General features: G+C 37.6%; 1 protein-coding gene across 1 annotated transcript in view; it reads right to left on the reverse strand.

Moving 5' to 3' along the window:
• Positions 1-13,659, reverse strand: part of NELL2 (neural EGFL like 2) — a 139,846-nt gene that overhangs the window by 97,311 nt on the left and 28,876 nt on the right. Inside the window, exons 4-9 of the mRNA XM_040062577.2 lie at positions 11,439-11,612; positions 11,238-11,334; positions 8,794-8,866; positions 8,546-8,628; positions 7,426-7,554; positions 6,087-6,189 (exon numbers count right to left, since the gene is read on the reverse strand). Coding sequence (XP_039918511.1) covers positions 6,087-6,189; positions 7,426-7,554; positions 8,546-8,628; positions 8,794-8,866; positions 11,238-11,334; positions 11,439-11,612 — 659 coding nt within the window. The remainder of the gene's footprint in view (positions 1-6,086; positions 6,190-7,425; positions 7,555-8,545; positions 8,629-8,793; positions 8,867-11,237; positions 11,335-11,438; positions 11,613-13,659) is intronic.

Genomic DNA, 13,659 nt, shown 5'->3' on the forward strand with positions numbered 1-13,659 from the left:
ACATTGCAGGAGCTATGCTGGATTCACAAATGACAGGTGTATCAAGCATGCTTTTCTATTACAGCTTTGTAAATCTAAAACATTTCCGCTGATTTTATTGACCTGCATGAGCTCAAGGACACATTTTTTCCTCTTGAAAAATTATTTAATTAGAAAAATTATTTGTGTCCTATTTATATATGAATATGAACACCGACTTTGTTTTGAAGTCACAAGAAATAATAAAATGGTTTAAACAGTTGGTAAAGTACAATGTAATTCATCTCAGTAGTACAAGTGGATATATAATGCCTTTTATTTGTCATTCCAAAGTATTGTATATGTAATTCAAAAGCCTGAAAAATAAGGTTGATGTGTGTCATTTCAGCCCGGAAAATCCAGTAAGTAGAGGCTGAATGGACACTATTCTGCTAAATACCATTCAGAAGATCTGCGTGCTGACTACAAGAGATTATAGTAAGTGACACAGCTCTACAAAACAATCCAGTGCTGCTATATTCAAGATATCTTTTAATACCATTGTGAAGCAGGCTAATTTATCTGAATTTTCACATTAAAAAGAAACCTCAGAAGAACAGAATTTATGCTCTCTTTGCACTTATGTTCTTTAAAAAGCCACATGTAAGTATTTAATCAAAAAAGTAACTTTTTTTGTATTAACTAGAATGTTGCTTCTCCTTTATATTCCAAAGTGTCCCTTTTTAAAAGAACTGTGATAAATGAGAAATCATTGTTTTACTGCTAAAAACTGCCTCTTCTTCCTCCAGTAGTAATGCCTGCTGGCTGCCCACAGCCCTCAGACTCGTGCTGTGTTCCAGCCAGCCTGCTGGAGATGCTTATCCATTTCCCTTCTGATTCACTGCAAGGATAAGATGACCTGTTCAGCCAGTGACTAATCACTTCTCCAAGCTGCAGCCTCTTCTCTGTGCCACACTGAATGCAGAAACTTCTCCAGCACTTGGCTGAACAAGGCAGAGCTGGCATCCCACTTTGCTATTGATGGAAGTCACCTAAGGCCTGAGGATGAAAGCTCAGGGGGAAAAGTGGCAATTTTATAAATCTATGGAACTTGGTAAACAGCACAGGCTTAAGTCTACAATGTTTCAAACTACCTGGATTACGTATGAATTTCAGAGTAGGTTTTAGCAATATTCCTTAAGTTTCTAGATACAAATCTTGCACTCTTGCTGATGGTCAATTGCTGCTGCAAAGAAGCAGATGCACTTTTCACAGCTCCTTCTCTGTGTCAGTAGGCTACAAGTGCTGGAGTTTGCAGAAGACTGTCTAGCTTTGGGAGGGAAAATGGGTGCATTATGAAGAGCAAGAGAGGAAATCCCTTTAATTTTAATCATAAAATTAAAAGTTTCTACAACATAGCAACACATCATTGCATCAGAAACCCATGCAAACTAAGAGCTACAATGTTCATATTTGTGTTTTAATTATTTCATTACAAAAATCCAAGTTATAGAACTCCTTTACACACTCTCTCTCCACACCTGCTAACATCAGAACTGTGAGCTGATCCAGTACAACCCTATGCTCCTCACTTAAAATACTTTTGTTAGACTGTGGATTTGACTACAATGCACCAGAAACCCATCAAATATCCTGTCTCAGGAAACAAACAAATAGGTATATAGAAAAATCACAGCTTGCAGATTTGAGCATAATGGCTCAGATTTTAACCTCTACTGGAATCTGTTGGGATAGATTTTTTAATAGGTTGTTATTAGGTCAATAAATATCAGCAGTGTCACTGGGAGGAAAAGTGATGAGAAGAGAGCAATTGCTTCCTGGAAATCAGTCTTTGGTGATGGGAATTATTACTGCACCAGAATCTGGCACAAATATAACTTCTGGTTTTACAAAAACAAAAATAAGCTAGTTTGTTTAAAATACACTAGTTCCATTTAAAAAAGAATGCATATAGCTTTTGGAGGTGATGCTTTGGTGTTAATACACTGCCTAATAAAAACATTACCATAATAAAACCTGCTGACCAAGCACCAACTCTCTCAGCTGCTAAGACATTGGCAGTCCTTCCACAATTCACTTAAAATAAATGAACTCGTCCTTGTACTTCTTAAGCCAAACCTGTGGTCTAAAGAAATATTTATAGGGTCAGTAGAGAAGCTTAATCTCTCCACAATTTGTATCACTGCCTATCACCACACAAAGCATTTGCCTCTGCAGAGGAGAAAACAATTTGATGATCTTCTGCGCGTACCTTCTCAGAATTCTTTAAAATTGCATTGAGCATAGAAAAAAGTAGTCTCTGCCTTCCAGCTCTAAACAATTCTCCACAGGAAGGTCCCATTGAACTAAGATGTATGCTATGGTAGCTGGACTGAATTTTACATTGTCTACAGCTGAAACCTATCTTCAACACACTGGGCCATTCATCTGCCCTGGGAGATTGCTGCTTCTTTTAGCCCATTACAGCTAATAGAAAACACAGTGATAATTTGCATTCATTGCCATTCCTCAGGCTACCAGCAGCGACCTTCACACAAGACAAAACAGTACAAGTTGTCTGAATGGCCTGAAACAAAAGTATGGAGCTAGGAGAGAAGGTCAGGGTTTAGTTTTTTGTTTGTTTTGTGACTTATTTCTTTTAGCTCACAAAAAGAACCAAAGTCAAAGCAATATAGGTTTAAAAAAAATTTTAAACCATTCCTTACTAAGTGTTTGTCCCTGAACTAAACATCTAAGGAAAACATAAAGAGTCAGTTGTGCTGAAATGCCCAAAGTGTTGAAAATGTCATGGACATTTGTTACAAAGCTTCACTGTCCAAAATGTAAATGCTGGACTGGGCTGAAATTTAATTCCTAGGATTTGGCAGCATGGGAAAGCCTCTTAACAGTTTAATGCCAGAATCAGGCTTAAAAATCCACTTTACATTCCTGTCTTACACACCTGATACACATCACAGCAACTGATGTAAGATTAGCCTCACAACTTCAGCTGTCAAAAAGTTCAGTATCTGATCTAATGCCCTGGGCTCTGTATACAAGCCATGGAAGGAGATGTCATTTCCAGAAGACAACTAATCCCATCCCTTCCAGCCCCTCACATCACCAAGTGCCTTCTGGAGGTGCCAATCTCTGCAGCTGGTTATCAAGAGAGCCAAACTGGTGAGGTCCACAACTAGTAAGTGAAACACAACTGGTAAATGAAACAGCAAATGACAGCAGGCTTGAAAACGCTTGGTTACAGCAAGTAACTCTGCCTGGAGTCTGAGTGCTAGCACACATCATGGCACCATGTCAGACTGTACCAGCCAAGATGCTCTGAAGCACTGCCAGGCACAAGCTGGGGGCACAGCCCTGATCAGAGGCCATTACCAGTCAACCATCTGGATGCAGATAATCTGCTGGGGGTGGGAAAGGGGAAGAGACTTTAGCCATGTGAGCCACAAATGCCACAGGACTGTGCCTGCCCTATTTTATTTATTAGTATAACTGAAGCCCCTTCAGACTGTATTCCCAAATTCTACACGCCTAAAGCCATGCAAAATTACTCCATCCTCAGTCACTGAGGGGTAAAAAAGAAAAAAAAAAAAGAAAACCAACCCCAAGAAAAGAAAAAAAATCCCAGAAAGCCTGTTTGTTGGTCACTGACAGAGCCAGAGTTAAGCTGTATCCTTAACTCTTCTCTGCCAGCTGTCATTAAATCTTCACTCTTTTGATTTTTAGCACCAGCAGAAGAAAGGAATAAGTGTGAAGGGAAGCATTGCATCCAGCCCTGGGGGAGTGAGACACAGCCACGGGGCTCCAGCAGCTGTCAGTGCCGGGGTACTTCTACTCAAACAGTCTGGCAGAAACAACCCATCATCTGGTATGAGGTAACATAAATACCAGGAAGAAAACATCAATATCCATACATGTTCTGTCTTGAAACAAATACTAAATCCAGCTGAAAAACAGTCTATCAGGCATCATTTTTTCTCAGCACTTATGATTGCTTCTCCAAAAGCAAGGGTACGGCTCCATGAGCAATACCCCCTGTTTTAGCTATTTTCCCAATTATAAGCCATCTGTGTTCACTCTATATTATCTAGTCAGAAGCTACATCCTTTGCTGTTGTTCTGAGCACTGAAAACAATTAAGTTATTCTCAGAACATGTCCAAATGGAGCAACTCAGCTTTGAACCCCTCCAGCAAAAACCAAGTTCAACAAGCACACTGATCTCAATCAGCTCAGACCCTGACCCAAAGACGCCAAGACGGAACACACCTGGCACATGTACATGAACTGAGAGAAACTAGCATTTCCACCAAACTGGCCTGGAGAATAAGTGGGAGTCTTGCAGCCTCCATTGCCTCTAACTTCCACTCTTTCACTGGAATTTAACTACCCTGTCAATGAGACTCCAATTTACACACTCTGTCCTTTGGTTCCTGGAATTTAACCACTTTAAAAATTGTGTGATTTATTTTAAAAGTCACTTTAAATAACCTAGATAAAATTAGGAAAAAAAATTCAAAAGCAATTTTTATTTATATTTTCTGATTTATTTATTTTTCTGGTTGTTTGTCAAGGAAGTAGTATGTGTACATGTTAGGTATAAATTGAATTAGGTACTGGCATCAAATTAGCAACACTGAAAGCCAAGACACTTTGATAATATTAAAGAATACCAATCAGGAAATATCAGAGTAAACATCAGTGTGCTGTACCAGAGCTGCATCTTAATTCAAAGAACTATCAATTCTCTATGACAAGGTCACTGTCTATATGCTCATTCACATTTCTTAACTTTTGTCAAGACTTCCAATAAACACAACTTTGGAAGAAGTAATTATGTGAGTGCTTCCCCATTAGCACCTGGATAGAGAATTCCAAATTCGATTTACACACAGTACATTAAAAAAACATACTTCAGAGGATCAGGTTTTCAAATTCTGCCAACATGGTCAGAGATTCAAACAGCCCCAAATAGAGGCTTGAATGCCACATATCTCACATTCCTGAATTCCCAATTACCCTGAGTCATCTAATATGCATGGAAATTCTGTGTCGCTGGTTAAAAAAGGTATTTGAATTATTATTTCCTCTTAATTAGAATTAATCTACTTGAGTAAGTTAATAAGCTTTCATAAAAAGGGACGGTTTGTGTAACTTCTAACACAATTAAATATTAATAAACTCCTGTGGGAGCTAGATCAATGGAGTACAAAACGTCTTCCTGAGTTTTATCTTACAACATGTCATTTTAATCAGTTACAGAGTTATAGAGTATTCCTCTATACTCTTTAAGAAGTTTTATACAGCAGTGGAACAGTGATGAAACCACACAGAAAAATCTCAACATTTACAGAGTAAAGAAGTGTGTCCATTTCACGTTCAATTTCAAAAATGGATTCTATCATAGTCTGAAATAACTATCACATATGGAATACACATATATAATCAATCTGCAATACAGTCCATCTAGATAGTGATTAACTTTAAATTCCCCTTCTCCAGCCCTACTTGCAACAAAACCAGAACATTAGGAAACCTAATTATGTATCCAATCCTAAATTACAATATTAAATCACCTTTTTTTTCCATTTTTCCTTTAATTCTTTTATGACCTTTTGTGAAATAACATTTCTAGGTGTCTGCGTTTTGCTGGTCTCTTCTTTTCTCTTCTCTTAACTAAGGAAGAAGAATCCTAAATCTGAACCTCCACTTCTAAGCTCAATAACATTAGGTTGGTACTACACTCTTCATGTGATAAAGGTGTTGGAAACACTGGTTAAACATCAGGCAATTGTTCTTGAATTTCTAGCAGTTTGGTCTAAAACATAGATAATGAAAAGCTTTATAACTAACTTTTTTTTCTTTATAAATTTTGATAATAAATATCTGTGCTAAATAAAAATAACATAACTGAAAAGAAACAAAATATCCCACATGAAATATTAAAGCCTTCTGGTTATCAATTTCCCAGAACACTTCAGAGAAGTCTAAGTCCCCGGATTCCTCAACCCAGCTATTTAACGACCAGTTCTTTCACTGACATATTTACAGAAAGGTTCACATTATTTAAGATTTCAAAGCATTCATCAGGAAGAGGCACAACAGTAGAACTTACACTGACATTCCTTGCAGCACTTGCCATCCACGTAGGCCAGGGCAGAGTTAAGTGGGCAGTCAGCAAGGGGGCAAATCAAAGCCTCGCACTGCACAGTACCATTCTAGGAGAATAAAAGGTGCTTAACTGGTAGTTTTATTTAGCAATAGCAGAGATGTTCTCAAACACAAGAACTTGAAAATCTATTTTTAAATGCAATGAACTTTCTAACGACATCCAAAAAAGACAGTTTAACGTGGGTCTTTTAATAACTACAAGAACAGAAGCCATACCTTCAGAATGTCACACATACAATCTTTTAACATGAATGATGTGCTCTTTGAGACAATAATGATCAAAATTTTTTAGAGGCAAATCTATTTGGAGGCAAAACATTCTGCCAATCAGGAAAAAAACCTGACAGGTTACTGTGAAATGACAACTGCAGAGAACAATACTCTGCCTTGTGATTTTATGTTAGAGACAATATATTTCTAAAAGGTAGCAATATTATAGCTGTGAGAAAAATCCAAGACAAAAATATGTAATGGATTTAACTCTTAAATTCAAAGAATTCTGAACATTTATCAGCCAGATTTGATACCATAAAATAGTAAAAGCAAAATTAATATCCCTCCAGAAATATAAAGGTCAAAAAACCACTAAGCTTAGAGAGACCCATTTAGCCAATTATAGGTAGCAGCAAATCAATCTAAGGTGCAGTACAGACAACAACAGCCTTTTCACTGGCTTCTAATGGCCTTTGGATTAAGCATTTAATGATTTCAAATGGAATGAAAGAGTTTTATATGAATGGACAACAATACAGACACCCTAGTTTGGTACCTGAAAGGATACTTGCAATCACATCTGTAGCTGTGATACCTTTGGGAATCTTCCATCCACCAAATCTTTTTCATTTGTAATATAACAAAGCTTGCCTATGACCCTGACATTTTACTTTTTATTACTTATTGGGATGTAACCAAAGGCAATCAGGCACAAGAGATCTATCAAATTATTTGCTAAGAAAAAGGCTGCGTTTATAGTGACAAAAAGCAAGGAATTAGAATTCCAGAGAAACTCTTTGCAAATCAGTGCAAGGGAATAACATTATAGCTAAGTATATTGACTAGCACCTGCATATGGTGACATGAAATACAGGAGCTACACATGCTAGTAAAGCTGAAAATGTAGGAAAACATATTTATTAACACTATTCCTTCAATTTAGAACAGATTTTAAAGTTCTTTGTTATTAGTACTTAGCATAGGTCTGGAAGTTCTCACTATTTGCCTCAATAAAACTAATCAGAGGAAACACTGGAGCTCCTGACTCTCCAATCAAACCATAGCCATACCGTGCAAGTGCAGTTCTTACAGCCATCAGTCCAGGATTCAAACTCTCTGTAGGTTGTGCCTTTCATTGTGCAGGTCCTTTCACAGTAGCACTGATCCAACTTGTTCATCCTCTGCTCAGCTTGAGACAACTGTATTTACAGGTCACAAAAATGTTTTTAATTTTTAAGTGGCTTCCACATTAGTAGAAACACAATCCAAACTTCCCCTCATCATCGAATACACAGATGAGAGAATACATTTAGGAATACACAGTCAGAGACAACAGAACAGTTGTTGTTAAATACAACATGATTAAACCACCAGTCAGTCAGAGATGGAAAATGAGAAGTAAGATACAATGCATTTCATCTTTCTTATCATCATGACATCAGGGATGTCATGAAACAAAATGAACAGGTCAAGATGGATACTGCTCCTGACTTCTCATCTTTGTGTGTGCAAACTAAGCAAGAATCTTGCTCCACATAAAGTACTTACAGACAGAGTGGCCAAATGAAACAAAAGCTCAGAACCAATAGTTAGCAACTTTTCTGCACTTCAGCCGAGGCATTTTTAAGATTAGTGTATTAAAGCAACTAGGTAACAGCATTCTGGCAGATATCTAAAGAACTGACATTTACAACCAGAGTACTCTATTTTCATGAACAGACATGAATGCTTTTCGTGTAATATTCTACAGGAAAGAAAGAAGAAAGTCCTGCTTTGGATTCTTAGTTCCTTGTCTTGCATATATTTTGTCTGAACATGCCTTTGGCAGCTCAGGTCTTGAAAAATCTTGGTAAGTCTTGCTGTAATAAGCACTACAAGCACAGTTACCTAATTTCATTCTACATTTATTGATTTGTTAGTCTTATAGGTATAGTTTGGTCCTTGCTCGGGGATTTGGATGCCCTTTACTAATAAAATATATGATTCTATAAAAATATTAAAACACTCTGAACTGAGATTCTGTATGTATAAAATAGGCACAGGTATATAAAGATGCAAACATACCATGCAGGGATGTTCTACACAAAGCCATGTGTACAACCCCAGACAAGCATGAATAATCTAAAAAAACAGCAAATAAAGACTGACAGTTCTCATTTCTCCTATGACTAGAGTCCTAGTAAATGTTACCTTAGCTGATGTTTTTGCTAAAATGTCTTGCAATTCCATAATTTTCTGCACAAGTCCATGGAAGTCATTACAAGTTGGGCATGCTGGAATAATACAATATGCGTTAATAAATTAATTCAGAATAGGTTTGATCATGCCAAAGTTGACACACAATACACCTAAATTCAAGGTTTTAAGAAAGCTTGTAGGACAGAAAGAAGGTAAAAAGCACACCTTTCATTTTATGATATAAGAATTAATAAACTTACTGCGATTAAGATCCGGGCACTGAGAAATAAATCCTTGAGGCATGACAAGTAATTGCACATCTTGCATTATGCCCTATGTGTAAGTGGAGAGAAAACAAAAGAATACATTATTTTTACCTGTCAAAATTATGTTTTTTCATTCACCATGTAAAACATTAAAGCCCACACAGAAAAACTACCTGATAAAAACAATACTTATGAATAAACAGCTTCTCGTCTGGACCCAATTCGGTGACAGAAGAATAAACAGAAATAAAAATAGATATACAGGCATATTGAATAATTTTTAAGGAGATAAGATTAAATGTCAAAATATAATTATATGGCGAGATTTTGGTGGTTTTGAATTCATTGTTATTTTTAGTTAGTCACTGAAGAAAAGCTTGCATATGACCTTTAAAAAGTAATTTGAAAACAGCTGCAGTTTCAGTTACTTAGAAATACTCTTTTAAATAAAATGCAAATTTTTTCTACAATCTATAACTCTTAAATAGATTTGAAGATTAAAGAAACTAGAGTCAAGAAAAATGCAATAATGCAAGCCCTTCATGAGTTTGTGCTGGTTTTGGCTGGAGTAGAGTTAATTTTCTTCGCAGAAAAATAGCTGGCATGAGGCTGTGTTTTGGATTTGTGCTAGAAACAGTGCTGATAACAAAGGGATATTACAGAAACTATACAGCAGCAAGGCCTTTTCTGCTCCTCCTGTCACCCCACCAGTGAGGAGTCTGGGGTGCACAAGGAGTTGGGAGAGACACAGCCAGGATACCTGACCCCAGCTGACCACAGGGGTCATATCCGAGACCATAGGGCATCATGCACAGCATTCAAAGCTGGGGCAAGAAGAAATAAGCATTTGGAATGATGACATTTGTCTTCCTAAGTTCTCGGGTTTTGTTCCTGAGATTCAGGTGGTTTTAGAGTATTTTGCTTTTTGCAAAGTCTTGAGCTGGACGCAAGAAAGAGACGGAGTCTAGGTTTTGATTTTTAAGGTTGTGTGCTTTGTTTATTATTTCTTATCTTACAATCCTCTCAGTGCTTAACTAAGATCTGTGCAGCTGCTCAGGCATCTGACGACTCCCTCTGCACTGGGATGTCGCTGTTTCTTATACTAATTGTTACGTGTTCTTTTTTTATAGTTATTTGCTAACACTTACTACTTATATTAAACAGGTCATCTTTACTCTGACCTAACTTCTTTAAACTACTTTACTGTAGAAAATGGAGTGAATGAAGAAGAAAGAAGAAAGACAACGCCTAAAATCTTTTATTTTGCTCTTATTTATTTCTATACTAAAGAACCCAAAACTATGATTTTTCACCTCGTGATAAGCTAAACTACTATCTTTCACACTTTTTTGGCCTGTAATTCATCTTACAACGTAGGAAGCCTCTCCCATGGACTGGGATTAAAGCCAATGTCTTCTTCGACTCTGTGCCAGGGTCCCAGACCCCCCTGTCCAGGTCTCTGACCCTCCAGGGCAACCAAAGGAATGCCCTGGACTCCGACACTAAGTAACCATTACAGGTGAGAGAGCCCTGCTTTCCTGGGGATGGCTGAACACCTGCTGGCCCATGGAAAGTGTTGAATGAATCCCTTGTTTTGCTTCACTTTATGTATTAAACTATCTCAAACCATGAGTTTTCTGTCTTTTATCCTTCCAATTCTCTCTCCCATCCCATCAGGGATGGAAGTGAGCAAGTGGCTACGTGATGCCAGCTGGGGTTAAACCACAACAAATTCTGATGGGGATCCTTCCATAAAGCTTCAAAATACTGAGAAACTACATGCCTGTAACAAAGCTGCAGAGTTGCATGTTGTTAAGAACTTAGGGAGATTTCAGCATGAAATTCAGCTATGATGTCTGGAAAGGGATGGTTTCAGCCAGAACAGATTCCATGCTTGCAGGCAGATTTTACGTGTTTAGTTAAGATATAATTAGTAGCCAGTGTGCTGCTCACCAATAGCAAAGGCCAAAGAGCAATTTCAAAGCAATCCAAGAGCTGTGTTATGATTACAGAAGCACAAATTGATTGAGGTTGGGAGGCACCTCCTGAGATCATCTGCTCCAGCTTCCCTGCTCAAACAGGACCAGCCACAGCAGATTGCCAAGGACTGTCCAAACAGCTTTTGAATGTCTCCAAGTTGTCTTGCTTTGACAAACCTCACAGTTGAATTGTTTTCTTACGTTCAGATGGAATTTCAGGTGCTTCAGGTTTTGCCCCTTGGCTTACTGGCCTGTCAGTGGGCACTAGTGAGAAAAGTCTATTGGGTACCTCATCTTCATTCCCCTCACAAATTCAGGTCTTCATGAGGTCTTCCCAATACCTCCTGAGCCTTCTCTTCTCAAGGCTGAACAAATCCAAATCTCTCAGCCTCTCATCATATGAAAGATTATTCAATCCCTTAATCGTTTTAAGTTCACTTTCTTTCAGGGAATGCATACCTTAAAATAACCATGTGCAGTATTCCTCTGTCCCAGCCAAAAGGTTGTACCCAAAGGTAAGTCCATGAAAGGTTTCTCCACAACTCTTTCATAAATTCTGAAAAGGAAGGGGGAAATAGAATCCCAAGTTGGTACCATGTAATTTACCCAAAACTCAAATATTCCAAGTGTGACGACTTCTTATAAAACAACACTACTTACTTATTGCAGTCCACGTGTAAAATCAAGTGAGAGGCACTGATTGCTACGGAAAGTCTGTGCCATTTATCATCTGCCAAAATGTATGGGAACACTTCCGTGTGGGAGCGATGACTGCCTGAACGATAATGCAACCTGATTTCATTTCGATGACCGCTGCTTTCCAGCTCCAGGTACCTGTACCAGATATGCATCATCACGTCATGAACCATTCTTATCAGCACAGAAACAGTTTACATAAGACATCTTCTCCTCATCAGGCAAGAACAACTTAAAAGAGGAAGAAAAACAAGCAGATACAACAGCAAAAGTAGACTCTTTTCAGATTTCCACTGCATCTCTCCTCAGCAACAAATAACAGCAGGTTAAAACTTTCATGTAGCTATACAAGATTCCAAGCCAAATATGTTTTCCTCTTACAAAACAATTTTCCATAACATGATCTGAATTACACTATTATAAATAATTGCCTTATATAATGAAAGCACAATAGAGATACTCTGAAGGCATGAATACACAAAAGAAAACCCCATGTTTTGCAATAGGGACATCATTAGTAATTACCAAGGGAAGTAAAGACCGAGACTGAACAGTTCTTTGTTTTTATACACACTGTTATATATGCTTTCATTTTCTGTAATAAAATTTCTCCAAATACATATAAAATCAAGAAATGCTAACTCTTCAGAACCATTTATATATGTGTATATATTTGCTCTGTTAAATTAGTATGTGTATTTGCGGGCTGGGTGTACGCACATATATATACGCGTCTATATATGTATGCACATATATATGTAAATATGGAGATATATATAGCAAAATCCCACCAGTGCAGCTGTGCTAAGTTAACCTAGTAGACTGCAAACACAAGCTTTGATAGTGAAATTCCAGCTGTTCAATTTAAAAAGCATTCCATAACCAAAATGAGTTCTTAGACAGGCTGTCTCACATATTGGACATTTTCTTGGAAAAAGCCTGACTTACCATTTGTCTTTTTAAAGTACTACATTTCTCATTTTAAAATTCCCCAAGAAAATTATTTTTTACACAGGAAAGAGAAACAGACTTGGAGATTCTCTAATAATAATTTGCAACCTAAAGAGCAAGGAAAATAATGGATGGGGTGAGATACACAACAACTAGGAGAACGGACAATTAATTTTTGTCTATTTTTGTGGCTACATCTGCAATCAGACATAACAGTGGCTTGTAACCTGAGTGCACATACGTGCCTGGGTGATGTCATTTAGTTTAACAGGCCATCTATGTTAAGGAATATAAAAGACAATGATTGTGATTTTTGAAGAGTAAAAATAAGACCGAATCAAAGACCGATTATCTTGTACAATCATTATCCTTAGGAGAAGACTGGGCTTACTGCACATCCCTGCCTCCTTCAGGGTGTTCCACAGTGGAACATACCCAGCAACAGCATAAAAAACACAAGGTTTTTGCAAAAACAGCAAATGACAATTTCTTCTTCCTCCTCAGTATTAAGAAAGCAGTTAACTAGAATCAGATATAAATTTTATAATCAATTTACCTCCCCCATGGCCCAAAAATAATTTCTGCATCGGCAAAAAGCAGAAACTAATTGAAGGCTTGTCTGGAAAAATTGTACAATAGTGGCAGGACATCAGTCAACTTAATAACCTCCTTCATAACTCAAGCTTCAAGGATAAAAATAAGGTTACTCTCAACCCAAAAGAGAAGGGGAACATTAGACATCCTGACTCCTCCAGCAACTTTTAAATGTCTCCACCCAGCTGCAGAGGAAAATGAAAGCCATGGATATGTTGAAGCATTACATCCTGGTAGAACTAAGAGCTCTCCTTCATTCCAAGTCAATAGCAGAACTGATGGCAGCACACAGAGATGCAGGCAGGCAGGGAGCAAACTACACTGTTAGACACAGTCACTACAGAAGGTATTAAACACTCGTGGTGCCCTTATGCACATAAGATAAAACCTCTGCAGATGAATCATGGATTTGCCAATAAAAAGAAGACACTGATGTACAAATTTAATGAAATAAGAACTGCTGAGAGAGGACATGGACAATCGATGATGCTGTAATAAGCAAGGAAATTTTCCTACAAAAAGCTGCACAGAAAATGTGGACACTTGTGGTTTTGTTTTAATGGTGATCAACGCACTGTTTCGACATTCACAGACAATATCTTTTGTTGTTCCATTTGGTAAACTAACAAATATAACTACC

The sequence above is a fragment of the Hirundo rustica genome, chromosome 4 (genome assembly GCF_015227805.2).
Source record: "Hirundo rustica isolate bHirRus1 chromosome 4, bHirRus1.pri.v3, whole genome shotgun sequence".
Lineage (NCBI taxonomy): Eukaryota > Metazoa > Chordata > Aves > Passeriformes > Hirundinidae > Hirundo > Hirundo rustica.